At 56.7% G+C, this 27,633-nt stretch overlaps 1 protein-coding gene, 1 long non-coding RNA gene and 1 pseudogene across 4 annotated transcripts; 2 read left to right on the top strand and 1 right to left on the bottom strand.

Annotated features, from left to right (window-relative positions):
* The first annotated feature begins 1,119 nt into the window (after window positions 1-1,119).
* Window positions 1,120-18,830, top strand: GPR143 (G protein-coupled receptor 143). 2 transcript variants are annotated; one of them, XM_080652511.1, is made up of 9 exons: window positions 1,120-1,418; window positions 3,996-4,105; window positions 5,525-5,619; window positions 9,663-9,755; window positions 12,442-12,551; window positions 13,906-14,014; window positions 15,905-16,022; window positions 17,299-17,542; window positions 18,197-18,830. In XM_080652511.1, exons 1-9 carry the CDS (start codon window positions 1,151-1,153, stop codon window positions 18,289-18,291), a joined length of 1,242 nt encoding a protein of 413 aa, XP_080508637.1. In that variant the 5' UTR covers window positions 1,120-1,150; the 3' UTR covers window positions 18,292-18,830. The 2 variants fall into 2 exon arrangements, with proteins under 2 accessions (XP_080508637.1, XP_080508638.1); XM_080652512.1 differs by lacking the exon at window positions 17,299-17,542 and having other exon boundaries at window positions 18,197-18,628.
* Window positions 18,831-21,739: 2,909 nt separating this feature from the next.
* LOC308239743 lies at window positions 21,740-25,316 on the top strand. Its single transcript, XR_013959765.1, has 3 exons — window positions 21,740-21,796; window positions 22,780-22,864; window positions 24,770-25,316. It is a non-coding gene; the product is annotated as an uncharacterized lncRNA (long non-coding RNA).
* A 1,151-nt stretch (window positions 25,317-26,467) lies between these two features.
* On the bottom strand, window positions 26,468-27,061 carry LOC308239470 (TATA-box-binding protein-like; annotated as a pseudogene). Its single transcript has one exon. The product of its transcript is annotated as a TATA-box-binding protein-like (transcript).
* Between the last annotated feature and the right edge of the window lie 572 nt (window positions 27,062-27,633).

The raw sequence follows: 27,633 nt of genomic DNA, 5'->3' as shown, positions 1-27,633 counted from the left end.
ACCACTGAGCCGCACCAGCCCGGCTGGGTTTTGTTTTTAAACAAAGCTTGGGTTCGTAGAGCCATACCTGGAAGCGGCTCTTTCATTTCCAACCATAAAGAGCTGTTTAAGCTTCACGCTAGTATGCTTATTACTCGTACTGATGTAATTTTTAAACTTTTATGTGTCTAGAATCAAGCATGATTTTCTTTTTTTAAAAAATATATTTTATTGATATTTTACAGAGAGGAAGGGGGAGGGATAGAGAGCTAGAAACATCGATGAGAGAGAAACATCGATCAGCTGCCTCCTGCACACCTCCCAATGGGGATGTGCCCGCAACCAAGGTACATGCCCTTGACCGGAATCGAACCCCGGGACCCTTCAGTCCGCAGGCTGATGCTCTATCCAATGAGCCAAACCGGTTTCGGCAAGCATGATTTTCAATGTATAGTGAAGCATGCAATTACAGCAGTTAAGAAAATCTGGATACACTTGAATAATATTCTTTTTCTAAACAGAATTACTCTTGGAAGTTCCTTTCAAATGTCAAAAGCGAACCTACATCGCTGAGCTGAGTAACAAATGGAACAGATTTGATAGGGAGCGTGAGTGTGTGTGTGTGTGTGTGTGTGTGGTTAGGCCCAGTCTCCCTTTCTTTAAGGTTCATTTGTTGATTTTAAATGCAAATGCTGCTTCTGTGGGCCTGCTTCCTTGAGGGAGGGGAGTGTAGCGATGATAAAGCACTGCTTTCGCGCAGCCCACACCAGTCCCCGTTCCTGGTCGTGTGGTGCCTGTAAACCTTCTAATTAGAACCGTCAGAGCCCCCTCAGGAGAGAGGCGGGCTTTTCTGGAAGATCAGTTACGAGGAGATGGAGTTTGGGGACCTAGATTCCGCAGAATCCAGCCCCTGGGAGGCTTGGTGAAAGGGGAGAAGGCTGACCTCCGACCTCTGGCGCCCCTCCCCCACCCCCTCAGGATCAAGCATCGCCCTCGTGAGGCCTCGTGGCCTCGCAGGGGGCGCACGGCCCCCACCGCGCCCGCGCCTTTTCTGCAAACTCGGGACGGGCGGGGGGAGCCCAGAGCACATGATGCCCCCCGCCGGGCCGGCGCACATGACCCAGGCGGCCCGCGGGTCCTGGCAGACCTGGGCGGCGGCTTCAGCACCGACATGGCCTCCCCGCGCCTCGGGACCTTCTGCTGCCCCACGCGGGACGCCGCCACGCAGCTCGTGCTGGGCTTCCAGCCGCGGGCCTTCAACGCGCTGTGCCTGGGCAGCGGCGCGCTCCGCCTGGCGCTCGGCCTCCTGCAGCTGCTGCCCGGACGCCGGCCCGCGGCCCCCGCGGGGTCCCCCACATCCCCGCCGGCTCCGGCTCGCGCCCCCGCATCCACCCGAATCCTGCGCGCCGCTGTCGCCTGCGACGTGCTCGGCTGCCTGGGTGAGGGCGCACGGCCCCAGGGTGGTCCTTGTTGGGGCACAGTTGGGGCGCACAGCCCGCGGGGGAGATCTGGTTGGTGCCTGGGCGCGCGGCCCGCGAGTGGGATCTGGTTGGTAACTGGGTGAGGGCGCGCGGGTGGGATCTGGTTGGTGCCTGGGTGAGGGCGCGCGGGTGGGATCTGGTTGGTAACTGGGTGAGGGCGCGCGGGTGGGATCTGGTTGGTATCTGGGTGAGGGCGCGCGGGTGGGATCTGGTTGGTAACTGGGTGAGGGCGCGCGGGAGGGATCTGGTTGGTAACTGGGTGAGGGCGCGCGGGTGGGATCTGGTTGGTGCCTGGGTGAGGGCGCGCGGGTGGGATCTGGTTGGTAACTGGGTGAGGGCGCGCGGGTGGGATCTGGTTGGTATCTGGGTGAGGGCGCGCGGGTGGGATCTGGTTGGTAACTGGGTGAGGGCGCGCGGGTGGGATCTGGTTGGTGCCTGGGTGAGGGGCGCGGCCCGCGGGCGGCAGGGCATCTGCGTGCTCAGGGGCACAGAGAAGGGAGAACGTGTTCCCTGGGGATGGACAGGAGGACTAGAGGATCCGCAAAAGGAGACAGTCCCTAAGAGTTATGGCCAAGGGCCTTAGCCAGTGTGTCTCAGTGGATAGAGTGTCGCCCGAGGATTGAAGGGTCCTGGGTTCGATTTCGGTCAAGGGCACGTACCTCGGTTGCAGTGGGAACATACAGGAGGCAACCAATTGATATGTCTCTCACATCAATGTTTCTCTCTCTCTCTCTCTCACATCGATGTTTCTCTCTCTCTCTCTATCTATCTCACATCGATGTTTCTCTCTATCTCACATCGATGTTTCTCTCTCTCTCTATCTCACATCGATGTTTCTCTCTATCTCACATCGATGTTTCTCTCTATCTCACATCGATGTTTCTCTCTCTCTCTCTCACATCGATGTTTCTCTCTCTATCTATCTCACATCGATGTTTCTCTCTCTCTATCTATTTCACATCGATGTTTCTCTCTCTCTCTATCTCACATCGATGTTTCTCTCTCTATCTATCTCACATCGATGTTTCTCTCTCTCTCACATCGATGTTTCTCTCTCTCTCTCTATCTATCTATCTCACATCGATGTTTCTCTCTCTCTCACATCGATGTTTCTCTCTCTCTCTCTCTCTCTATCTCACATCAATGTTTCTCTCTCTATCTCACATCGATGTTTCTCTCTCTCACATCGATGTTTCTCTCTCTCTCTCTCACATCGATCTTTCTCTCTCTCACATCGATGTTTCTCTCTCTCTCTCAAATCGGTTTCTCTCTCTCTCTCTCTCTCTCTCTCTCTCTCTCTCCCTTCCACTCTCTCTAAAAATCCGTGGGAAAATATCCTTGGGTGAGGAGTAACAACAACAGTTATGTCCAAGGGACGTTTGTTGCTAAAAAATACAACCGCGTCTGCCGGTTGTGCAGGTCAGCAGCCAGGGGGACGCTCAGCCCGCGGAGCTGGCCAGGGCCCGGGCCGAGGAGAAGCGCGCTGCCTAGCGAAGAACCTTGACCTGCACGTGAAGCACGTGCAGTGAGCGGGGAGGGTTCCACATCCGGGTCTAATGGGAATAAAAACTCACAAGTAATAAGTGTCGGAAGGAAGTGGTCAACAGCGAATTTGTGGAATTCTTCAGTGTAGCTGTAAGAGGATGCAACAAGTTTCTTCCTCAACGTCAATAGTGTGCTCTTTCTAACGTTCCTTTCTGTATGAATAAGAGTTAACACGGACATTAAAATGATAGCCAAGCCCGAGATGGTGTGGCTCTGTGGGCAGAGCAGCCTGCGGACTGACGGGTCCCGGTTCAATTCTGGTCAGGGCACATGCCCGGGCTGCAGGTTCCATCCCCAGTAGGGATCGTGCAGGAGGCAGCTGATCCATGCTTCTCTCTCATCGCTGATGTTCTGTCTCTCTCCCTCTCCCTTCCTCTCTGAAATCAATGAAAATATATTTTAAGCCCAGCCGGGTGTAGTTCAGCGGTTGAGCGTCGACCCAGGAACCAAGAGGTCACGGGTTCGATTCCCGGTCAGGGCATATGCCCAGGTTGCAGGCTCGATCCCCAGTAGGGGGCGTGCAGGAGGCAGCCGATCCATGATTCTCTCTCATCACGGATGTTTCTATCTCTCTCTCCCTCTCCCTTCCTCTCTGAAATCAATAAAAATATATATTAAAAAAAAAGAAAATAGATTTTAAAATATATGTAGTAGATAGCCGGGAAGTACCTGATTTGCTATTTCCATAGTCACTTCTTAACTCCAAGAAAACACAAAGTACAGGAACGCGCTTATGGCTGATGGTGGTTTGTTAGTCAGTCGATGGCTCTGCCCCCATCGCAGGTACTCTGTGTGTGCAGACCAACATGTGCGTTACTTCCCTCTCTTCCTCCCCCTTCTTTCTCTCTCCCTTTCTGTTCATCTGCGAATCATTTGTCCATCCATCCGTCCATCCATTAATCCATCCATCCCAGAGCAACAACCCGGCTTTAGATCCGCATCAGGACCGGGTAAAAGATGGGCTCACTGTCGTCCCCAATTCCCGCCTAGGTGTCGTGGTCCGGGCGGCGGTGTGGCTGGGCTTCCCTGATTTCGTTCAGAACGTGTCTGCGGGGAACGGGACGGCCATCTGGCCTGCCGCCTTCTGCGTGGGGAGTGCGGTGAGTGCCCCTCTGTCCGCCCCTCCTCCCTCGCTGAGCTGCTGATGGGTCCTGGTCCTCAAAGAGCCCCTCCCCCCAAACCCCCTCAGACCCAGCTCCCTCCCAGGAACTGATGACCGGGGGCCCTGGGGTGCGGGCCTCTGTTATTTTAGTGTGGCTTCTCCACTGCATCCCCTGGAGCATCCCCACTGCATCCTCACTGCATCCCCGGAGCATCCCCACTGCATCCCTGGCGCATCCCCACTGTATCCCCTGGAGCATCCCCACTGCATCCCCGGAGCATCCCCACTGCATCCTCACTGCATCCCCGGAGCATCCCCACTGTATCCCCTGGAGCATCTCCTCTGCATCCCTGGAGCATCCCCGGAGCATCCCCACTGCATCCCCGCTGCATCCTCATTGCATCCCCACTGCATCCTCATTGCATCCCCACTGCATCCTCACTGCATCCCCGGAGCATCCCCACTGCATCCCTGGAGCATCCCCACTGCATCCTCATTGCATCCCCACTGCATCCTCATTGCATCCCTGCTGCATCCTCATTGCATCCCCACTGCATCCTCATTGCATCCCCACTGCATCCCCGGAGCATCCCCACTGCATCCCCGGAGCATCCCCACTGCATCCCCGGAGCATCCCCGGAGCATCCCTACTGCATCCCCGGAGCATCCCCGGAGCATCCCCACTGCATCCCCTCTGCATCCCCGGAGCATCCCCACTGCATCCCCTCTGCATCCCCGGAGCATCCCCGGAGCATCCCCACTGCATCCCCGGAGCATCCCCGGAGCATCCCCACTGCATCCCCGGAGCATCCCCACTGCATCCCCGGAGCATCCCCACTGCATCCCCGGAGCATCCCCACTGCATCCCCGGAGCATCCCCTCTGCATCCCCGGAGCATCCCCTCTGCATCCCCACTGCATCCCCTCTGCATCCCCACTGCATCCCCGGAGCATCCCCTCTGCATCCCCGGAGCATCCCTTCTGCATCCCCGGAGCATCCCCGGAGCATCCCCACTGCATCCCCGGAGCATCCCCACTGCATCCCCACTGCATCCCCTCTGCATCCCTGGAGCATCCGCTTCAGCTTCTCACACAGGAGCCTCCCTTCCCTCCCATGAGAAGGCCCTTCTCCTTTCCTGCCCACACCCCTTCGCTCTCAGCCAAAGCGCTTCTGGCCCCGAGACCCTGGGAGCCCTCGGGCGGTGCACGCCCCACAGCTGAGCCCTTGCTCTGCGGGTACCCATGCCCGGAGGCAGGGCTCGGGGGCAGGCGCTGAGCAGACCCCGACAGAGGTGCCCTGGGTGTCCCAGGCTGTCCTGGGCGCCTCCTGACGTCACAGGACGTCAAGGCTCAGCTCCCGCTTGGGGCAGCCTGGCGCCGGGGCCCTGGGGCCCTGATGGCCGCCTCCCCGCCCACAGGTGTGGATCCAGCTGCTCTACAGCACCTGCTTCTGGTGGCTGTTCTGCTACGCGGTGGACGCCTACCTGGTGATCCGGAGGTCATCGGGACTGAGGTAGGCGGAGGAGGGGGCCGCTCTGGTGCCCTGGTCCCGGGAAAGGTGTGCGGCCATTTAGCCAGGTCTCATCGCCGGACAGACACCTGCAGCCTCACAGAGGACAGCCCCTCCCCTTTGAGCCTGATCCCTGATCCGGGGGGAGGAGTGGTGCGTGCAACCCGTGGATGTGTCTCTCTCACATCAGTGTTTCTCTCTGTGTCTCTCCCCCTCCCTTCCACTCTCTCTGAAAATCAGTGGGAAAATATCCTCGGGTGAGGATTAACCACAAAGATCCATTGTCTTGTAGCGAATTCCCGGAATTGTGCCTCCATCACCATCTAGTTTATGACTCTTTAACCCTCCCCCACCCTCCCCCCCAATGTCTGTGCTGGTTAGTAGTCACTGTCCACTCTCCCCTCTCCTCGGCCCCCCACAGCTGCTAATCTACTCTCTGTGTCTAGATCTGCCTGCTCTGGACGTTTCCCACAAGTGGAATCATAGCTACACAACCTTCTGTGTCGGCTTCCTAAACTTCGCATAACATTTCCAAGGGGTGTCCACGTTGCAGCATCTATGAGCGCTTCATGCCTGTTCGCTGCTGAGTAATGTCCCACTGCAGGGCCGTGGGCATCTTACCCGTTTATCACTGATGGGCACGGAGGCGGCTGCCCTTGCTCGGCGATCAGGAATAGAGCTGCAGTGACAGGTGGACGCAAGGGGACGCGCGCTCTCCTCACACCCCAGGGTGGGAGCTCCGGGCGAGCCCCGGCCAGGGGCCCTCAGTATAACGGCGGGAGGCGCTGTGAGCTGCTCTCCACAAGGTGCGCCGTGTGCTTTCTGGGCAGCTGGGCGCGACGGCTCTGCTTTCCCCACATCTGTGCTGAGGACACGTGTTACTGTCCGCGTATGTGTTTGGTTTTGAGTGTCAGCCATCCTGGCGTGTGCAGTGGTATCTCACTGTGGGTGCGCTTGTGTGTTTTGTGTTTTAACCCTCACCCTGGCTCAGACAGCTGGATAGCGACATAAAAAAGAATACAGGTGCGCCTTTTCCTCACCTACACAAAAATCATCTCTTCCCCTCTCTCTGAAAAGTGGAAGACAGAGGCAGAGACAGAGAGAAACATCGATGTGAGAGAAACACACCGGTTGGTTGCCTCCTGCAGGCACCCTGACCAGGGCGAGGGCTGGGAAGGCACCTGCAACCAAGGTATGTGCCCTTGACCGGAACCGAACCCGGGACCCTTCCGTCCGCAGGCTGATGCTCTACCCACTGAGCCAGACTGGCCAAGGCTCATTGCAGTTTTGATTTCCCCGATGACTAATGAGGGTGAGCATCGTCTCCTGTCCTTACTGGCCATTGGCGCACCTTCTTTGGGGAACTTTCTATTCCATTCCTTTGGCCATTTTTTAAAAATATATTTTTTATTGAACTTTTGCAGAGAAGAAGGAAGAGGTATAGAGAGTTGGAAACATTGATGAGAGAGAAACATCGATGAAAAAGAAACATAGATCAGCTGCCTCCTGCACACCCCCTACTGGGGATGTGCCCGAAACCAAGGTACATGCCCTTGGCCGGAATCAAACCTGGGACCCTTCAGTCCGCAGGCCAACGCTCTATCCACTGAGCCACACCGGTTAGGGCCTTTGGCCATTTTTAATCGGTCTATTGGTCTCTTTATTATTGCGTTGTAGGGGTTCTTTACATATTCCAGATACAGGTACCTTCTTATTCCTATAGTTGACAAATACCTGCGGCTAATCAGTGGCTTATCTTTCCACTTGATGACATGTTTTGAAGCACAAAGGTTTTTAATTTTGATGAAGTCCAATTGTTTGTTTGTTTGTTGTGGTTTCGCTGTCACCTAAGAAACCCTTGCCTCACCCAGGGTCACAAAGATCTATACCTGTGTCTTCTTCTGAGAGCTTTATGGTTTGCGTGCTTTGAATGCGGTCTCTGTTCCACTTTGAATGGATTTTTGTGTGCAGGCGAGGGAAAGGCCCCCTTTATTCTTTTTTATGTAGCTATCCAGTTGTCTGAGCGCAGTTTGCTGAATGAATTCACTTTTCAAACCAATACAGTAACCAAAGAAGGGTACAGTCACGCTGTAGAACACATTGGGCAATCTTAGATCCCTGCTCTAAAATCGTTGCTGTTCCCTATGTACATGACATCATTAAATAGTATGACATCATCTATATATATATATAAAAGCCTCAGCGACCATCGCAACAGAATGGACGACTGAACAGGCTGCATGGGGCAACCAGACCGGCAGGAGGGGTCAGTGAGGGGCGACCAAATGACCGAGCAGCAGGCTGTGTGGGGCGGCCAGGCCCGTAGCGGGTGCAGTTGGGGGCGACCAGGCCGGCATGGGGGGGGCGGTGAGGGGTGACCAGGCCAGTGTGGGGGGGCAGTTAGGGGCAACCAGGCCAGTGGGGGGGGCAGTTGGGGGCAACTAGGCCAGCAGTGGGGGGCAGATGGGGGTGACCAGGCCAGCAGGGGGGGGCAGTTAGGGGCGATAAGGCAGGCAGGCAGGTGAGCAGTTAGTAGCCAGTGGTCCCGGATTGTGAGAGGGATGTCCGACGGGGGCTCCCGGATTGGAGAGGGTGCAGGCTGGGCTGAGGGGACCCCTCCCCACCCCGTGCACGGGGCCTCTAGTTAAGTCATAAAATAATAATGATGTGAACAATATGGGAACCTCTGTAGCATGCTTAAAGAGGCCTGAGGTAGGCAACCCAGGCCTCATGATGGACATCAGGGACCCCAGCTCCTTTCTTGCTGCTCCACAACCCCATTGTGTGACTTGTAGCCTCAATGTCTCGTGGCCCAACAGAGCTGCTGAGGCTCCAGCCGTCACATCTGCATCCCGGGCAGCCGGAGGGGGAAGGGAGCAATGCACAAGGCTCCTCCCTCGTACCAGCCTCCTTGGGAGTGTCACACAACAATCCCACGTTCATAGTATTAGTTTCATGGCCACACTTAGCTGTAAGAAGCAGTGAGAAATATGGCTGGCTAGCAATCACACTGCTGCCAGAGGAGGTGGGAAATACAGCTGGTTAGCCAAGCTCGCGGCTGCTCTGCATGCCATCCAGGCTGTGTTGCCAAGAGGAAAAAGCTTTGGGTGGGCAGGTAGCTGCCTGAGAAGGCCTTGTCCCCAAAGCCAGTGCCAGCGCGTGTCCTTGGCTGATGGGTCCCTGAGTTTTGGGGGGATCAGAGCTATGACACAAGTACAGATCCATAGGCCGCCAGTTATCTGGACCAGGGGTCGGCAAACTGCGGCTCGCGAGCCACATGCGGCTCTTTGGCCCCTTGAGTGTGGCTCTTCCACAAAATACCACGTGCGGGCGCACACGTACAGTGTGATTGAAACTTCGTGGTCCATGCGCAGAAGTCGGTGTTCGGCTCTCCGAAGAACTTTCAATCGTTGTGCTGTTGATATTTGGCTCTGTTGACTAATGAGTTTGCCGACCACTGATCTGGACACCAGGAGCCTTTGAACGGCCGAAAGGAAGCTGGAAGGAGTGTGTGCCTCACGCTGTCGTAGGAGGGCGCCTTGCTTCCCCCGCACCCTGGGGGGCTGGGACCTGAGCGCTGGCTGGATCTGGGGGGCAGGTGGAGCCCTGAGGAGCCAAGACCGGAAGTCAGGGAGCCCTCTTAACCCCCAGGAGAGTGTCTGGAACCCAGCTGGGGGCTCAGTGTGCCGATGAGCAGAGCGCCGGCCTGTCAGGGAGTGGCTCCCTGGGCGCTCATCACCAGGAGGCAGAAGCCCAGGGCTGCAGAGAGCAAGGGCAGCGGGGGGGGGGGGGCAAGCGGCAGGTGCAATGAGACTGCAGGTGGAGGGGGGGGGGGGAGGGGGGGGCGGGGACTCCCAGGTGGGGCCAGGCTCGCAGGCAGGGCTGGGCTGCTCCCCACATACCGGGGTGGTTGTTATGGGGACGCCTCCCCAGTGCAAAGGACAGCTGAGAGGCAAAGTAAGGCAACCCCTTGGCCGAGTGGGGAGCGCGGGCGGGGCTGGGGGCCGCTGGGCCTCCCTGGCTGCGCTGAGGCGGCTCTCCCCCAGCATCATCCTGCTCTACCACCTCATGGCCTGGGGCCTGGCCGCGCTGCTCTGCGCCGAGGGGCTGCTCATGCTCTACTACCCGTCCGTGTCCAGGTAAGGCCGCCGCGCTCCGCACCTCCTGCCGCCGTCTGTCCCCGGCTCCACCCACACGAGGGCCTTTGCCTTTTGTCACTCCTCCTGCCCTGGCCACCAGCTCCTCCCCTCCCCCTGTCCTCCCTCCCCCTCCCCCTGCCCCTCCCCCACCCCTCCACCTCCCACCTCCACCTCCCACTCCCACCTGCCCTCCCCTCCCCTCCCCCTCCCCCTGCCCGTCCCTTCCCACCTGCCCCTTCCTACCTCCCCCTCCCCCTGTCCCTCCCCTTCCCACCTGCCCCTCCCCCTCCCACCTGCCCTACTCCTCCCACCTACCCCTCCCCCTCCCACCTGCCCTACTCCTCCCACCTACCCCTCCCCCTCCCACCTGCTCCTCCCACCTGCTTCTCCATCTCCCACCTGCCCCCCTCCCACCTGCTCCTCCCCCTCCCACCTGCCCTCCTCCTCCCACCTACCCCTCCCCCTCCTACCTGCCCCCCTCCCACCTGCTTCTCCATCTCCCACCTGCTGCTCCATTTCCCACCTGCCCCCCTCCCACCTGCTCCTCCCCCTCCCACCTGCCCTCCTCCTCCCACCTACCCCTCCCCCTCCTACCTGCCCCCCTCCCACCTGCTTCTCCATCTCCCACCTGCTCCTCCCCCTCCCACCTGCCCTCCTCCTCCCACCTACCCCTCCCCCTCCTACCTGCCCCCCTCCCACCTGCTTCTCCATCTCCCACCTGCTCCTCCCCCTCCCACCTGCCCTCCTCCTCCCACCTACCCCTCCCCCTCCTACCTGCCCCCCTCCCACCTGCTTCTCCATCTCCCACCTGCTGCTCCATCTCCCACCTGCCCCCCTCCCACCTACCCCTCCCCCTCCCACCTGCTCCTCCCACCTACCCCTCCCCCTCCCACCTGCTCCTCCCACCTGCTTCTCCATTTCCCACCTGGGCCTCCCACCTGCCCTTCCCCTTCCAACCTGCTTCTCCACCTCCCACCTTCTTCCCTTCCCACCTGCCCCTCCCCCTCCCACCTGCTTCTCTATCTCCCACCTGGGCCTCCCACCTTCTTCCCTTCCCACCTGCTCCTCCCCCTCCCACCTGGGCCTCCCACCTTCTTCCCTTCCCACCTGCCCCTCCCCCTCCCACCTGGGCCTCCCCCTCCCACCTTCTTCCCTTCCCACCTGCCCCTCCCCCTCTCACCTGCTCCTCCCCCTCCCACCTTCTTCACTTCCCACCTGCCCCTCCCCCTCTCACCTGCTCCTCCCCCTCCCACCTTCTTCCCTTCCCACCTGCCCCTCCCCCTCCCACCTTCTTCCCTTCCCACCTGCCCCTCCCCCTCCCACCTGGGCCTCCCACCTTCTTCCCTTCCCACCTGCCCCTCCCCCTCTCACCTGCTCCTCCCCCTCCCACCTTCTTCCCTTCCCACCTGCCCCTCCCCCTCCCACCTTCTTCCCTTCCCACCTGCCCCTCCCCCTCCCACCTGGGCCTCCCACCTTCTTCCCTTCCCACCTGCCCCTCCCCCTCTCACCTGCTCCTCCCCCTCCCACCTTCTTCCCTTCCCACCTGCTTCTCCACCTCCCACCTTCTTCCCTTCCCACCTGCCCCTCCCCCTCCCACCTGCTTCTCTATCTCCCACCTGGGCCTCCCACCTTCTTCCCTTCCCACCTGCTCCTCCCCCTCCCACCTGGGCCTCCCACCTTCTTCCCTTCCCACCTGCCCCTCCCCCTCCCACCTGGGCCTCCCACCTTCTTCCCTTCCCACCTGCCCCTCCCCCTCCCACCTGCTTCTCTATCTCCCAACTGGGCCTCCCACCTTCTTCCCTTCCCACCTGCCCCTCCCCCTCCCACCTTCTTCCCTTCCCACCTGCCCCTCCCCCTCCCACCTGGGCCTCCCACCTTCTTCCCTTCCCACCTGCCCCTCCCCCTCTCACCTGCTCCTCCCCCTCCCACCTTCTTCCCTTCCCACCTGCCCCTCCCCCTCCCACCTGGGCCTCCCACCTTCTTCCCTTCCCACCTGCCCCTCCCCCTCCCACCTGCTCCTCCCACCTTCTTCCCTTCCCACCTGCCCCTCCCCCTCCCACCTGCTCCTCCCCCTCCCACCTTCTTCCCTTCCCACCTGCCCCTCCCCCCTCCCACCTGCTCCTCCCCCTCCCACCTGGGCCTCCCACCTTCTTCCCTTCCCACCTGCCCCTCCCCCTCCCACCTGGGCCTCCCACCTTCTTCCCTTCCCACCTGCCCCTCCCCCTCCTTCTGGGGCCTGAGCAGCCCTCCCGCCTCTGCCGTCCCCTCTGCCTTACGCATCTCACACCTGGTGAGCTCCTGCCGTGGGAACACACCTGTGTGGCGCCCGCACGCCACAGATGCCCCCGAGCCAACAGGAACCCCATCCCTCTCCCGAAAGAGCCCCAGAATGCCGGCTCCCATTAGCCGTGAGAACCGGGGCCCACTGGCCGGCTCCCTGAGCGGCCTCGTCCCCGTGGGCTGTGACTGGGGGGCGGGGAGCGGGTCCACCACCCGGGTCCTTTCCATTCTCCCCGTTTCCCGGGGGAACTGCGGAGGCTCCCGCAGGCACCCCCCCCTCCCCCGCTCTTCCCACCTCCCCGGCCTGCGCTGCAGCCAGGTCTCCTGGGGGCCACCTCCCCTCCGGCCCTCCTGCCTCCTGGCTCCCAGCTGAGCGCGTCCCCGGAGTGACCGGCCCCTCCGGCAGGTGCGAGCGGGGCCTGGAGCGCGCCATCCCGCACTACGTGAGCGCCTACCTGCCGCTGCTGCTCGTCCTGCTGGCCAACCCCATCCTGTTCGGGAGGACGCTCACGGCAGGTAGAGGATGGCGCCTGGGCTCCGCAGCGTGACTCGTGCTGTCCTTCTGGAATGATCCGGGGCCGCTGACCTCAGCCATCGTCCTCTGGGACAAAAGCAGGGCGTAGGGGGGGCAGCGAGCAGCCGTGGCCGTGGCTGCAGGTCCCTGGCCAGAGTCCCTGGCCAGCGTCCCCTCCAGGCGGCACCTGCGGGCGGGGGGTGGGGGGGGGTGGGGGGGGGGGAAGGGCAGCGGGAGGACCTGAGGGCCTGCTCACTCCTAGAATGCACTTGGCCCGTCTGGTCCCAGCCGCGGGAGGCAGGGGCAGGGACAGAGTACAGGAGCTGAGCCTGGGCTGAGGCCGGCGGGGCGGGGGGGGGGGGGGGGGGGGGGGGTGCGGTCAGCAGGACGCCCTGGGAGGGGTCTGGGCTGGGGCTTCACCCGCCTCCCCACGGGAACCTCCCGCAGAGTGAGAACCAGGGCGCTGAGCGTCAGCCCTGATGGAGAACTTGAAACGTGTGTTTCAAATCCTCGCCCGGGATGTTTTCCCATTGAGCTCCAGAGAGAGGAAGGGAGAGAGCGGGAGAAACACGCATGTGCGAGAGACACGCTGTCTGGCTGCCTCCCGCTCGCGCCCTGACCACTTGGCCAGGAATTTAACCTGTGACCCGTGGGCCAAGGCTCTATCCACTGAGCAGGGCCAGCTAGCTAGGGCTCATTGTTACCACAGAGAATGTCCATCTTTATTTATTTTTTTTTAAATATATTTTATTGATTTTTTACAGAGAGGAAGGGAGAGGGATAGAGAGTTAGAAACATCGATGAGAGAGAAACATCGATCAGCTGCCTCATGCACACCCCCCACTGGGGATGTGCCCGCAACCAAGGTACATGCCCTTGACCAGAATCGAACCTGGGACCCTTGAGTCCGCAGGCCGACGCTCTATCCACTGAGCCAAACCGGTTAGGGCTGTCCATCTTTATTTTATTTTTTTTTTAATATATATTTTATTGATATTTTACAGAGAGGAAGGGAGAGGGAGAGAGAGTTAGAAACATCGATGAGAGAGAAACATCGATCAGCTGCCTCCTGCACACCTCCTACTGGGGACGTGCCCGCAACCAAGTTACATGCCCTTGATCAGAATCGAACCCGGGACCTTTCAGTCCGCAGGCCGACGCTCTATCCAAGCCAAACTGGTTAGGGCAAAATGTCCATCTTTAAAACGTAGCTCCTGAACTGGTAAAGCCCAAATAAAACCCGGTGTCCTCAGCGCTGTGACAGAGGTCGCCAGGTGGTGTAAGATGTGAGCGTCGGGCCCTGCTCCAGGGCTCAGCGGCCTCGTCCTGAGCATGGCCATGCCCCTCTCTTCACAGTGGCCTCGTTACTCAAAGGGAGACAAGGCGTCTACTCGGAGAAGGAGAGGCGGATGGGAGCCATGATCAAGACCCGGTTCTTCAAAATCATGCTGGTTGTGGTTGCCTGGTAACCTGCCTTCTGCTCCTTGTACTTGTCACTGGGAAGGCACACGGAAGGCCCTGGCCCATTTGCTGAGGGGCCCGAGAGTTCTAGAGGGAGGAGTGTGTGTGTGTGTGTGTGTGTGTGTGTGTGTGTGTGTGTATTTTTGTATTGATTTCAGAGAGGAAGGGAGAGGGCGAGAGATAGAAACATCAATGATGAGAATCATTGATTAGCTGCCTCCTGCGCGCCCCCTCCTGGGGAGGAGCCGGCAACCCAGGAATGTGCTTTTTTTTTTTAATATATTTTATTGATTTTTTTACAGAGAGGAAGGGAGAGGGATAGAGAGTTAGAAACATTGATGAGAGAGAAACATCGATCAGCTGCCTCCTGCACACCCCCTACTGGGGATGTGCCCGCAACCAAGGTACATGCCCTTGACCGGAATCGAACTTGGGACCTTTCAGTCCACAGGCTGACGCTCTATCCACTGAGCCAAACCGGTTTTGGCACCAGATGCCTGTTTCTAAGAAGCTCCAAGGTCAAGGGCGCGGCTTTGGGGGGGGCGCGTCAGAGCTCAGGCCGGAAGGGTAGAGAGCAATTTCTCTCCTCGGTTTCCCCACCGCAGGCCTTCTGCCCAACGTGGATGCTTTGAAATAGACCTGTGTTGCCCTGGCCGGTGTGGCTCAGTGGATAGAGCGTCAGCCTGTGGACTGAAGAGTCATGGGTTTGATTCCGGTCAAGGGCACATGCCCGGGTTGCAGGCTCGATCCCTCGTAGCGGGTGTGCAGGAGGCAGCCGATCCATGACGCTCTCTCATCATTGATGTTCTTCTCACTCTCCCTCTCCCTTCCTCTCAGAAATCAATAAAAATGTATTTTTTTAAAAAAGAGAGAGAGAGAGCCCTGACCGGTTTGGCTCAGTGGATAGAGCGTCGGCCTGCGGACTCAAGGGTCCCAGGTTCGATTCCAGTCAAGGGCATGTACCTTGGTTGCGGGCACATACCCGGTGGGGCGTGTGCAGGAGGCAGTGGATCGATGCTTCTCTCTCATCGATGTTTCTAACTCTCTATCCCTCTCTCTTTCTCTCTGTAAAAAAATCAATAAAATATATTTTTTAAAAAATAAAATAAAAAGAGAGAGAGAAATAGACTGTGCCCCATGCACGCAGCAGGTTACCATCAGAAGACCCTTAGCTGCCGTAAAGCAATGTGTCCCTTGGCGGCCTGCCTGTGGGCGTGGCCACTCGTGATGCCAGGAGGCTCGGGCACTGCCAGGGGAGGCGTCATTATTTCTCTTAAAACCCCGCGAGCTGGCCTTGCCCGTCTCAGTGCCTCCCGACAATCAATCAACACCTTCGGACATCAGCCCTAGCCGGTGTGGCTCAGTGGACAGGGCGTCGGCCTGTGGACCAAAGGGTCCCGGGTCCGATTCCCGTCGAGGGCATGGACCTGGGCTGCAGGCTCCTCCCTGGCCCGGGCCCTGGTCGGGGCTCGAGCAGGAGGCAGCCCATCGATGTGTTTCTCTCACGTGGATGTTTGTCCCTGTCTTCCCTCTCTTCCACTCTCTCTGAAAATCCGTGGAAAACATCCTCAGGTGAGGATTCTAACAAACAAACAAACAAACATGCGGACATCTAATGTCAGATAAGGTTTGCTTAGGTCTCGTTCCAAACCATATGCCATGCTTCGAAGGAAGACGCCTTCGGGCTTGGTGGAGGGTCTGTCTGTCTCCGCATGGGACATGGGACGGGGAAGCAGCTGTGGGTCTTCCGTCCAATTCTGATGCGGGGGCAGTGCTTGAGGCCACCCCTGGAGGACCGTGAGCTGGGGAGACACGCCCCCTGCCCCCAGAGCATAGCCACGCCCTCTGCGGCTGGTGTCCTCACCCGGCGGGCGGGCCATTGTCTTTCTCACAGCTGGCTGTCGAACATCATCAACGAAAGCCTTCTCTTCTATCTGGAGATGCAACCGGACATCAAAGGCGGCGCTTTGAAATATGTCAGAAATGCGGCCAAGACCACGTGGTTCATTATGGTAGGTCAATCTGATCTTCAATTTCCCTCTTGCAAAATGAAAGCCAGCCCCGCCGGTGAGACTCAGCGGGTTGAGCGTCATCCCTGCACCGAAAGATTCGGTTCCGTTCCCGCTCAGGGTACATGCCCAGGAGGGGGCGTGCAGGAGGCGCCGGTCCCTGTTTCTCTCTCATGGGTGTTGCTCTCTCGCTTCCTCTCTGAAGTGAATGTAAAAATACGTTTGAAAGATTATAACTGTAGCCCTGCCGCTTCGGCTCAGCGTGTCTCTCTCACGTCGATGTTTCTTTCCTTTCGCGCTCTCTGGAAATCAATGGAAAAATTACCCTCTGGTAAGGATTGTTAAAAAAGCTATAAACCTAAAGTGTTATACTAAATACAGCTACATAATAACACACTTGAAAATATATTGGCTAGAAATACACGCGATGGTAGGTGGAAGCACATGGGTGGGGGTGGGGGTGGGGGTGGGGGTGGGCCTCCCCCTCCCCAGTGCTTCCGTTAGATGACGTTTATAATAAACATAAAACACCAGCTCAGTGGTTGAGCATCAACCTATGAACCAGGAGGTCCCAGGTTCGATTCCCGGTCAGGGCACATGCCCGGGTTGCAGGCTCCATCCCCAGTGTGGGGCATGCAGGAGGCAGCTGATCCATGATTCTCTCATCATTGATGTTTCTATCTCTCTCTCCCTTCCTCTCTGAAATCCATAAAAATAAAAAAAATGCAAACAGGAGCTCTCAGTGGAAAAATACAGTGTCCTACACAGGATTGATTTTTTTTAATATATATTTTATTGATTTTTTACAGAGAGGAAGGGAGAGGGATAGAGAGTTAGAAACATCAATGAGAGAGAAACATCGATCAGCTGCCTCCTGCGCACCCCCTACTGGGGATGTGCCCACAACCCAGGTACATGCCCTTGACCGGAATCGAACCTGGGACCCTTCAGTCCGCAGGCCGACGCTCTATCCACTGAGCCAAACCGGTTAGGGCAGGATTGATTTTGATGGCGCTTTAAAATTGGAGGAAATCTGATTCGCAAAAACTTGAAAGCAAGACCAGCGCTCCTGCCTCCCCCGGGCAGTGCCTGGCAGTGGCTCGGTGCCGTGGCTCAGCTCTTGTGTGGGTACCGCACAGGAGGTCCGGTTCCCTGCCCGCCGGGGCCTCAGGAGCCTGTGACATCAACCCGCTGGGCCACCAGGCGAGGCCAGCAGGGGGCGCGCCCAGGGTCTGGCCACCCGCTGCCCGCTCACCGGCGCCCTCCCTGTCCCCTCCAGGGCATACTGAATCCCGCCCAAGGCTTCCTCTTGTCGCTGGCCTTCTACGGCTGGACCGGATGCCGCCTGGACTTCCAGTCTCCCAGGAAGGAGATCCAGTGGGAGCCCATGACCAGCTCGGCCGCCGAGCGGGCCTGCCCTGGCCACCAGGGCCCCTGCGGGCCCGGTGACAGCCCCGCTTCCAGGAAGGTGGCGCGTGTGGGCGGGCACACGTCGGACGAGGCCCTGAGCATGCTGTCTGGAGGTGAGGCCCTGGCTTCGAGGCAGGCGAGCTGCGGGGTCCAGGGCTCCCCCAAAGGCCTTCAGCAACCAAGGTGACGTGGGGTGGAAGCGGTGTCTGTGATCTCCCTCACGCCCGTCGGGGTGTACATGGGACGTCGCAGTGCCCCACACTGGAGCCAGTCTTGTAGTTCCTCACCTGCCCCTCCTTTCAGCATTTAAACATATATATTTCTGGTTTCAGAGAGGGAGGGGAGAGAGAGAAACACCAATGATGACAGAAACATGGATCCGCTGCCTCCTGCACGCCCCCTCCTGGGGATCGAGCCCACAACGTGGGCATGTGCCCTTGACCGGAATCCAACCTGGGACCCTTCAGTCCGCAGGCCAACGCTCTATCCACTGAGCCACACCGGCTAGGGCAGGACGTTTGCTTTCATTCTACTGATAACCCACTGCTCTCCCCCCAAACCACGTGGCATCATCCAGGAAAGGGCCACTCGGAGGGACCTGAGTTTGACAGAAGGGGTCTCCCTCTCGTTGGGCATCTGGAGCTGAACGCAGGTGGCCAGGCCACCACAACACGCACTGTGATCTCGTTCGTGAACACGTCGCTGAAGCTCATGCCACGCCTCCCAGGGCACCACACCATCGCAGCCTTCTCTCTCTCCCTCTCCAGGGTCCGATGCCAGCACAATTGAAATCCATATTGCCAGCGGGTCCCGCCAGGCGAATGAGGTGGAAGCTGTTCCCCAAATCCAGGGTGACCTGTGACAGGGAAGGGGCCCGCCCCCCATCCTCCGACTCCCCAGCCCTCCTTCCTCAGAAGTTGTTCTCACCTTCCCAGCTCCTCTGTCCAGGTGGCCCGTCCCCCCGGCTCACTCTCATCACCATGTCAGAGCATCTTCCCGAGGGCCCTCTTTGTGAAGAGAAGCGACGTGCGTTCCCTTGGGAATGGAAGATTGCCTCCTAGGCCAGCATTTCCAACCTCTGCGCCACGGGAATATGCACAACACACAGCACCTGACTGCTTAGTCGGGGGCACTGGCCTCTGGCCCTTCGTTTGTCAAATTAAAAAAATGACAACAGCGAACATAATAGCCTTCGGGTGTCATTGAATCAAAAGGATGGCTATTTTCTCTGTCAGATGGGCAAAAGATATGTTTTGGGGGTTGCCGCCGAATGTTATGTGCCACAGGATGAAAAGGTTAAATATCGCTGTTCCAGACCAAATGCTCAGCAGCTTCTGTACACGCTGTAATGGAATGCCACGTCCAGATCCCTGGGGAAGCTAATAAAGTCATTGAAACTAGGCTCGCAGTCTGGCTTGGGTTCCTTCCCAACAGCACTTCTAGCAAATGCTCTTGGGTCAAGTTATTGCTGATGCCAGAAGGGCAGCAAAGTGGAGAAGCAGCTGAGGTACAGGGCATGCTGATGGGCTGCGCTGCATGTTCTCCATGCACCACAAGAGGGCGCAGAGGAGACGGCTGCCATCAGGAATTCAGCCCTTGGTCCACACATGGGGCTGCATGTCCTTCGTTCGCCACAGGAGGGTGCAAAAGAGACGGCTCCTAGCAGGAATTCAGCCTCTGGTCCCCGAGTCGGGCTGCACGTTCTCTGTGCGTTACTAGAGAGCTCAGAAGAGGCAGGTTTGATCAGGGATCCAGTGTTTGGTTCATGCTGTTGAAGACCTTTACCATTATTATTCTGAACTCTGTATCAGATAAATTTCTTTTTTAAAAATATAATTTATTGATTTTTTACAGAGAGGAAGGGAAAGGGATAGTTAGAAACATCGATGAGAGAGAAACATGGATCAGCTGCCTCCTGCACACCTCCTACTGGGGATGTGCCTGCCACCGAGGTACATGCCCTGGACCGGAATCCAACCTGGGACCCTCCAGTCGGCAGGCCGACGCTCTATCCACTGAGCCAAACCGGCTAGGGCAGGGATGGGCAAACTTTTTGACTCGAGGGCCACAATGGGTTCTTAAACTGGACCGGAGGGCCGGAACAAAAGCATGGATGGAGTGTTTGTGTGAACTAATATAAATTCAAAGTAAAGGAGCGGAGGGGAGAGCAAGAGAACCCTCCACTCTTTCGGCTCCGCGGGCCGGATAGAACAGACGAGCGGGCCGGATCTGGCCCACGGACCATAGTTTGCCCATGGCTGGGCTAGGGTCAGATAAATGTCTTATCTCCATTTCACTTCTCTCTTCTGGAGAATTCTCTTGTTCTTTCATTTGGGGGTTGTTTTTGTCTTCCCATTTGGCTGCCTGTTTGGGTTTCTGACTATGCATTAGGATCTCTAGTGCAGGACAATGTCAAACTCTGTTTCTAATTAGATCAGGAAAAGATTCAAAGCCTCCAGAGACCGCCTCTGCTTGCAGACCGGTTGCATTTGGTCTTGAATAGCCCTTAGGTAGGCCAGCAGTTCTCAACCTGTGGGTCGCGACCCCTTTGGGGGTCGAACGACCCTTTCACAGGGGTCGCCTAAGACATCCTGCATATCAGATATGTACATAATGATTCATAACAGTAGCAAAATTACAGTTATGAAGTAACAATGAAAATAATTTGATGGTTGGGGGTCACTACCACATGAGGAACTGTATTAAAGGGTGGAGGCATTAGGAAGGTGGAGAACCACTGCCTTAGGCAATCATCCACAGGTGTGGCCGTGAGGTTTTCCAACAGGGAGGGGCAATTGCTTCTGTCTGGAGGCTAATTGTTCTTCTGGTCTGTTACTGGGCCTCAGAAACTCCACACCAGGGGGCAAGGTATTTTCCAATAGGGTGGGTCAGCTCTTCGCCCCAGGCAAAACTGGCCTGGAGCGCAAAGGTCTGCCTGAGAAAGATAACGTGAACTCCCCAGCATGAGGGAGGGACTCCGCACAGGAAACCAGGGTGTCTGCCTTCTGAGCTCTAACCCCAGAGCCCCCAACTCTGGCTTCTGCTCACACAGCTCCAGTCCACTCTGACCTCCCTCCGCCAGAGCACAGGGTGAGTGGCTGCACACAAAATTGTGTGCATTGGCCCTTTAAGAGGGTGTCTGCATCTCTAGCCGTCTCCCCCGGCATACAGCATCCCTGCTGCCTTTCACAGCCAGATGTTATCCGGGGACCTTTCTCAGTTCTGGAGCTCTCTGCTGGTGAAACACAGTAACCTCCATCTTCTGTAAAAAACTGCTGCTTCAAATCATAGCCCTGCTATTCTGGCGTCTGTAAACCTTGCTTGCTTAAATAATAGGGAAAAATAAGATGACTCCCATTCCAGAGTGGCCATAAACTATGCCCCAGACAGAGTTGTCAGTGCTTGCGCCAGGCCAGGTCTTGATACGGTCTCACGGCCCTGTCCCAGCACACAGGACTTCTTTCTCAGAAGGTCTGGAAGTCTCATTCCAAATTGGGGAGACACAGAGCTGAAGAAGTACAAATAGGGAAGACTTCCACCATGTCGGGGCCCAGAATTTGACAGAGACATTCTGCTCTGAGCTCACAAGTGTAGCGTAATAATAAAAGACTCCAAATTAGCCGAAACCGGTTTGGCTCAGTGGATAGAGCGTCGGCCTGCGGACTGAAGGGTCCCGGGTTCGATTCTGGTCAAGGGCATGTACCTTGGTTGCGGGCACATCCCCAGTGGGAGGTGTGCAGGAGGCAGCTGATAGATGTTTCTCTCTCATCGATGTTTCTAGCTCTCTATCCCTCTCACTTCCTCTCTGTAAAATATCAATAAAATATATTTAAAAAAAAAAAAAAAAAGACTCCAAATTAATTTGGCTTATTGATTAAGGCGTCTCCTGCTTCACGCGTGCGCGCCCACGCGCACACACATACACACACACTGCTTCGCACATGCATGCACACACTCACACACACACACACAGAGATACTTGCACGCAGTCACGCAAGCACACACACACACACACACACACACACACACATAGGCTCTTTACAGCAAAACTTGTATAAGCCAAAGTGAAATTCAAGAGCTGAAAAGCAAAGAGAGAGAAGTCAACATGATACTCCCTGACACTGGGCAGGGGTTTCCTACGGGGCTCATTGGGGAGAGCCGGAGAGAATGATCTGGAGCCCAGGAAAGGCAGGGAGGGAGGGGGCAGTGAGACAGCAAGGAGAGTGCCCGGGCTGGGCAGAGGCCCCGCCTCCCGCATGCGCACTGGGCCAGCCAATCAGTGCGGCTCCGGCACTGACCGCTCAGAACCCGAGGGGGCGGGCTGAGCACGCAGCCTGGAGGTGGGAGGTCGAGGTGTGGAGGCCCGGGTGAGCACTGAGGGCCCAAAAGAGAGGGGGGACCCCCGGGAATGGGTTGGATGGGTTGGGGGGCGTCTCGGCCGGCTCTCAGGGAGGGGGGGCGTGTGGGGAGGCAGGTGTGGCATCGCGGCCTGGGCTTCTCCTCAGACCGGAGCGGAGCCCCGTGTGAAGGGCGGGGGGCGGGGGGCGGGGGAGGGGCAGGGGTGGCCGTCGCCTGGGCAGAGGCTCACCTCAGAGGCCCCCAAAGGACAGAAGCAGGCCCCCATCCGCCGCCACTCACCCCGCATCCCTACCCAGCGCCCCCGCCCCCCCCCCAAGGCCCCAGCGGGGTCGGGAGAGGAGGCCGGAAGGAGGGCGAAGGGGAGCAGATGGCGCCCCCAGCTCTGTCAGCTCTGAGCTCGGTGGTCCCTCCCGTCTCCTTCCTCCCCGGGCCGCTGCGGAGGGGGGCGGCCCACGGGGGGGGGGGGCGGGTGTGAAGGTCCTGCCAGTCCTGGGAGGGGTCCAGCGTGTGTGGGAGGGGACGGTGGGGTCCCAATCTGTCCCTCTGGCCCAGCGGCCTGGCGGGGCAGCTCAGCCCTCCGAGGGCCATGGGGTTCAGGCGGGGCGGTGGGACTCCCGGAGCCCTGACTGCCCCCACAGGCGCAGGGGCTTCTTCCCAGTTCCCCGGGCGGCCCTTACTTTAGTCAGGCCCGTGAGCGAGGGCGGGGGGGGGGGGGGGGGCGGGGGGCTAGGCCCCTTGGGACCGAGGGGCAGGCATGGCCTCCTTCCCAGCGGAGGGGCTGACAGGCAGATGTCCCTGCGCAGGTGCTGCCCGCCTCGGCCCCCTGGGCGGGAGGCTCCGCTCTCCCGAACTGCTCTGTCCCATGGGGCGGGGGGGGGGGGGAGGGGCAGGAGGCCGGCGACACAGACACGCTCTGGGGTCAGCCCGGAGGTCGCCGGCCCATCCAGCACTGACCTCGTGCTGCCCTTTAACCTGGCGCTGGCGCTCCCAGGCTCAGCAGACCCGGGACACAGGCGGGGCCCGGACTCACAGGAAGGACATGAACAGAGCGTTGGGGGCCCCGTTGGAGGATCAGGGTAAGAAACGCGATGACTTTGGGGGCAAAGAAACACGTGGGGCCGAGGAACTGACCTCGGGCACCTTCTGTGTGAGCCTTCGCAGACCCAGTGCATGGGGCTGGGCTGTGTCCTTTAAAATTTTTTTTTAATATATTTTATTGATTTTTTTACAGAGAGGAAGGGAGAGGGATAGAGAGTTAGAAACATCGATGAGAGAGAAACACCGATCAGCTGCCTCCTGCACACCTCCTACTGGGGATGTGCCCGCAACCAATGTACATGCCCTTGACCGGAATCGAACCTGGGACCTTTCAGTCCGCAGGCCGATGCTCTATCCACTGAGCCACACCAGTCAGGGCTGGGCTGTGTCCTTGATGTTTAAACTGAACTCCAGGAGCTGGTCGCAGGGGCATGTCCTGGAGGGCCCCCTGGCGCCTCAGACCCCCAGAGGGATGCCAGGAGCTGGCCCAGCAGCTCCTTGGACGCTCTGCCGCGTGTCCCAGGCTCGGCTCTCAGCTCCCCCGGAGGGCCTGCAGCAGCGTCTTCACAGCGCCCCGGCCCCTGGCCTGTCCCCATGTGCCCGCACCCCCACGGGGAAAGCTTAACCCTCCCCAGTGAAAGCTTTCGCCCTGGACAATTCCCCTAATAAATGATTAAACTCATTTAATAACTTTTCCATTTTTATTCCGATGCAGGAGACAGTCCTCCTGACCGGCAGGACAGAGAAGTGAGGTGATGTGTTCACAGTCACTTTTGCTTGCTCGATGGGAAAATAAAGGTCTCCTCAGGGATCACGTATCGCATGTAAAACACTTGGCGTGGCATTTCAGGTGCCCTTCACTAACACTGAACGCGCTTTCTTCACAGCGAGGAACTGGAGAAAATCCTGGACAAATGCACAGGTCTGATTTAGGAGGCAGTGTCAGGAAAAGAAACTGTCGCAGACCGTGTCCCATTGCCAGTGGGGAATGCTCACCAGGGGCGTGCGTGACTGCCCTTTAACGCCTTGCGATCGCCTTTCTGTGGCATCTTTGAGTCTCCCTCGCTCTACGGAGCGAGCAGTTTCTCTACAGGACTCATCTGCTTCCTTTAGCGCCCGAGGGTCTGACCTCGCCCTCCCCACCCCAACCAGGTAGAAAGCAGGAATTCTACAGTGGCCTCCATGTCTCTGCAGATACTGACAGCATGACAGAGTGTTGGATACAGTGTAGTCTGTGGGCCCTCAGTGTCATACACAACTCGGGGGCCGAGCAGCACATACGTGCCTAAGCGGGACTCTACTTGTGTGGGTGTCAGACATGGAGAGAAGGGCCTTCTGCTTCCTCTCGTTAACTCACATTAACGTCACGTGATCAGACCTCCCACAGTGCGGTCACATGACCCCTTGCATAATCCTGCAGAATCATGTCCTTTACATAGGCAGGTGCCTAACAGCGACTAGGTCACAGGGGTGGGCAAACTTTTTGACTCGAGGGCCACCATGGGTTCTTAAACTGGACCGGAGGGTAAACGAAGAACAGCATGTTGCCAAAGAAATTAAAGATGAATTGGCCCAACTGCACACAAAGGTCGTGAAGGATGCTGTAAGTAGCGTACACTTAATGTTAAGAACTAAGGAGGTAGCCAAAACCGGTTTGGCTCAGTGGATGGAGCGTTGGCCTGCGGACTGAAAGGTCCCGGGTTCGATTCCGGTCAAGGGCATGTGACTTGGTTGCGGGCACATCCCCAGTAGGAGGTGTGCAAGAGGCAGCTGATCGATGTTTCTCTCTCATCGATGTTTCTGACTATCTATCCTTCTTCCTTCCTCTCTGTAATATTAAAAAAAAAAAAAATTCTCTTTAAGAACTAAGGAGGGAGTCAGCATTGGGGTATTTGCTTGTGAAAATGTATATAACAATCGCCCAAATCGTATTTCCTTTCCAGAAACAGCAAGTGCGAACAGACCTGGCCATTATCCATCACTCTGTTGACCAGCTGGTTGAGGACTCCGAAGAACGAACTGGAACTTAAGTTCGAAATGTCATTTAAAGGCTGTTGTTTCACTATTAAGTGACACCTCTCCTTAGCATTGCATTAAAAATGTCTCGTTACCATGCACATACATTTAGTTCTTACCGTTCAGATATTTCCCACCTATCTTCATCGGTAAATTAACTGCAAAATTTTGGTTTTTAGGTTGGTTTTCACTGAGCATGTGGACATTGCATTGTGCATGCGTCTAAAAGCTTCATTAACCTGTACTTTTTTGTAGTGGGCACTTTATGTAAGGAAACATTCCAAATCCCTTGGAAACGTGAGGTAATGAATATGAAATTGTCTGAGGATCTATTTGGAATAATTTAGTTCACTTTATTCTCACTCTGTTGCCAAATTTCAATGTTTTATTTTAACCACTTAGAGACCAAGCCATACACCAGCATTGTATATGCCTAGTGATGATTAAAATAAAATCACCACGTTTGAAAATGTGTGTGTGTGTGTGTGTGTGTGTGTGTGTGTGTGTGTGTGTGTGATTTTTTAACATGGGATGGGAAGAGGGAGAAATTGGAAGAAGCAGATGTGTGAGCAGGGGTGGAGGGTCCTGTGAGATTGGGGTTCAGACCAGTAGGTGCACCGTCAGCCCAGCATCGGGGCAAAGGATGGTGCCAGGACTGAGGACTAAGACAAAGGAGTGAACATGGAAAGTAAGGTGAAACCCATTTAGTGGAGAAAAGTTCCTTTTACAACTGAAGAGAGAGAGCGCATATCAGACTCCCATATATTAGAGACATGGAAGTCATTTTTACAATATATTTACGTCCTGTATTTTTAAATGTCTTTTCACTATCAGCTTTATTCACATCAGAATTCAAGAAAGACATCCAGGCTGAGTTTCTTCGGGATGTTTTCCATCTTTTAAAAAATCTGTATCGGTTCTCCCTTCCCCTGTTCCTCTCACTTGTTGGAGAGACCAGGTCATTGTGTCGCTGACTTTCAGAAATCCTGGGTCTGGCAGATCGCACCCCTGCTGTTTCTTTCTTTCTTTCTTTTCTTTTTTTTTTTTTTTTTTTTTTTGAGTGGTTTCAGGCATTATATCTAAAATACACCCTTTTCACAGTAGGATCACATAAATCTTACACGGCATCATAACATCAACCTAACACTTTTATAAACAGCATTTATTGTACAGAGTCCTGAGGAGAGAAGTATTTACAGCCATCCATGTTCATTAATACATCTGTCCTGCAATACTGAGAGGGCGGAATGTGCCTGGCACAAAAATAAACCCAGGATTACAAATTGGAAAAACAACACTTGTAAAAAACATTTTTACTTTTCTGGTACAAATATAAAAACTGTGGTTTATGGGGAATAAAGCAAACAAAATTACAAGTCCAGTCAATTGTAGAGGTGGCTTTAACACCAAAGTTTTGTCCCTTAAACCAACTTGTCAACAGCAGTAAGAGTTTAAAATCTCAATCTAAATAGATGGGCAGCACAGCGCAGCACTGCAGAGACACCTGGCGTGTGCCTAGGTGTACATGCAGGCTGCAACCCACGCGGGCCCAGGCCACCCACAACACCACTTACATGTACCAAACGGGTGTGTTTTTACAAGTGGGTGGGAGGTCAGGCCGGCCATTACGTCGTCTTCCTGAAGCCCTTGAGGATGGGGTAGATGTTTTCAAAGGCTTCATAAATTTCTGCTCTGAGTTTGGCACCTGTGAATACAACTTTCCCAGAAACAAAAATAAGAAGAACAATTCTGGGTTTGATCATTCTGTAGATTAAACCAGGAAATAACTCTGGCTCATACCTGCTGAACTGTTGGTGGGTCAGCACCAGGCCTTCTAACCTTATGGGGAACTTCACATCGCAGCTCCCCACCATGTTCTGAATCTTGAAGTCCAAAAACTTGGCTGGGAACCCCAACTTCTGCACAACTCTGGCGTACTTTCTTGCAGCTAGTCGGGACTGCTCTTCACTCTTGGCGCCCGTGCACACCGTTTTCCCAGAACTGAAGACCAGGGCTGTGGTCCGGGGCTCCCTTATTCTCATGATGACAGCAGCGAACTGCTTGGGATTCTATTCAGCATTTCGGGCACGAAGTGCAATGGTCCTCAGGTCAAGTTTACAACCAAGATTCACTGTGGATACAATATTTTGCAGCTGTGGCACAATCCCCGAGCTCTCAGAGGCTGGCGTGGCAGGCGCGATGGGGGTCATGGGGGTCATGGGCGAGGGGTACACCTGCTGTTTCTTAGCGCATTCTTCTCACTGATGCTCCCTGACCCGGTACAGCTGGAGGCTTCATCAGTTCCGCTTTGACTCTGGCAATAACATGGCCTAGCCAGGGGTGGGCAAACTGTTTGACTCGAGGGCCACCATGGGTTCTTCAACTGGACCGGAGGGCCGGAACCAAAGCATGGATGGAGTGTTTGTGTGAACTAATATAAATTCAAAGTAAAGGAGCGGAGGGGAGAGCCAGAGAACCCTCCGCTCTTTCGGCTCCGCGGGCCGGATAGAACAGCCGAACGGGCTGGATCCGGCCCGCAGGCCGTCGGAGATGGTGCTTTGTGCTTTGTGCTTCCCCTCGCGCCCGCAGTCCGTCGGGAGATCCTTCACGTCTGTGTCGTTCTTGACTGTGCTGTTCAGATGGAGCTCGTTGTTCGAGGTGGTACTGCCTCCACACTCATTACAAGGTTTCCTCCCACCGGGTTGATCATGAATCAGCCAAACGAAGGCGATTCTGAACAGGGGCTGCCAGAAGGCGCCGTATTGGTCACGCTGGCCACGCAGCCGATGTC

Source organism: Plecotus auritus (assembly GCF_963455305.1).
Source record: "Plecotus auritus genome assembly, chromosome: X".
In the NCBI taxonomy this organism is placed as follows: domain Eukaryota; kingdom Metazoa; phylum Chordata; class Mammalia; order Chiroptera; family Vespertilionidae; genus Plecotus; species Plecotus auritus.
Note: the sequence above shows the minus strand (reverse complement) of the source record. Positions and strands in the feature narration are given on the sequence as shown.

Excerpts from the sequence above, each read along its gene's own strand:
- GPR143 (XM_080652511.1), top strand. The coding sequence starts at position 1,151 with ATGGCCTCCCCGCGCCTCGGGACCTTCTGCTGCCCCACGCGGGACGCC. Across the intron at positions 12,552-13,905 it reads CGGGAGGACGCTCACGGCAG|TGGCCTCGTTACTCAAAGGG; the intron begins GTAGAGGATGGC and ends CTCTCTTCACAG. Across the intron at positions 16,023-17,298 it reads AGACCACGTGGTTCATTATG|GGCATACTGAATCCCGCCCA; the intron begins GTAGGTCAATCT and ends TGTCCCCTCCAG.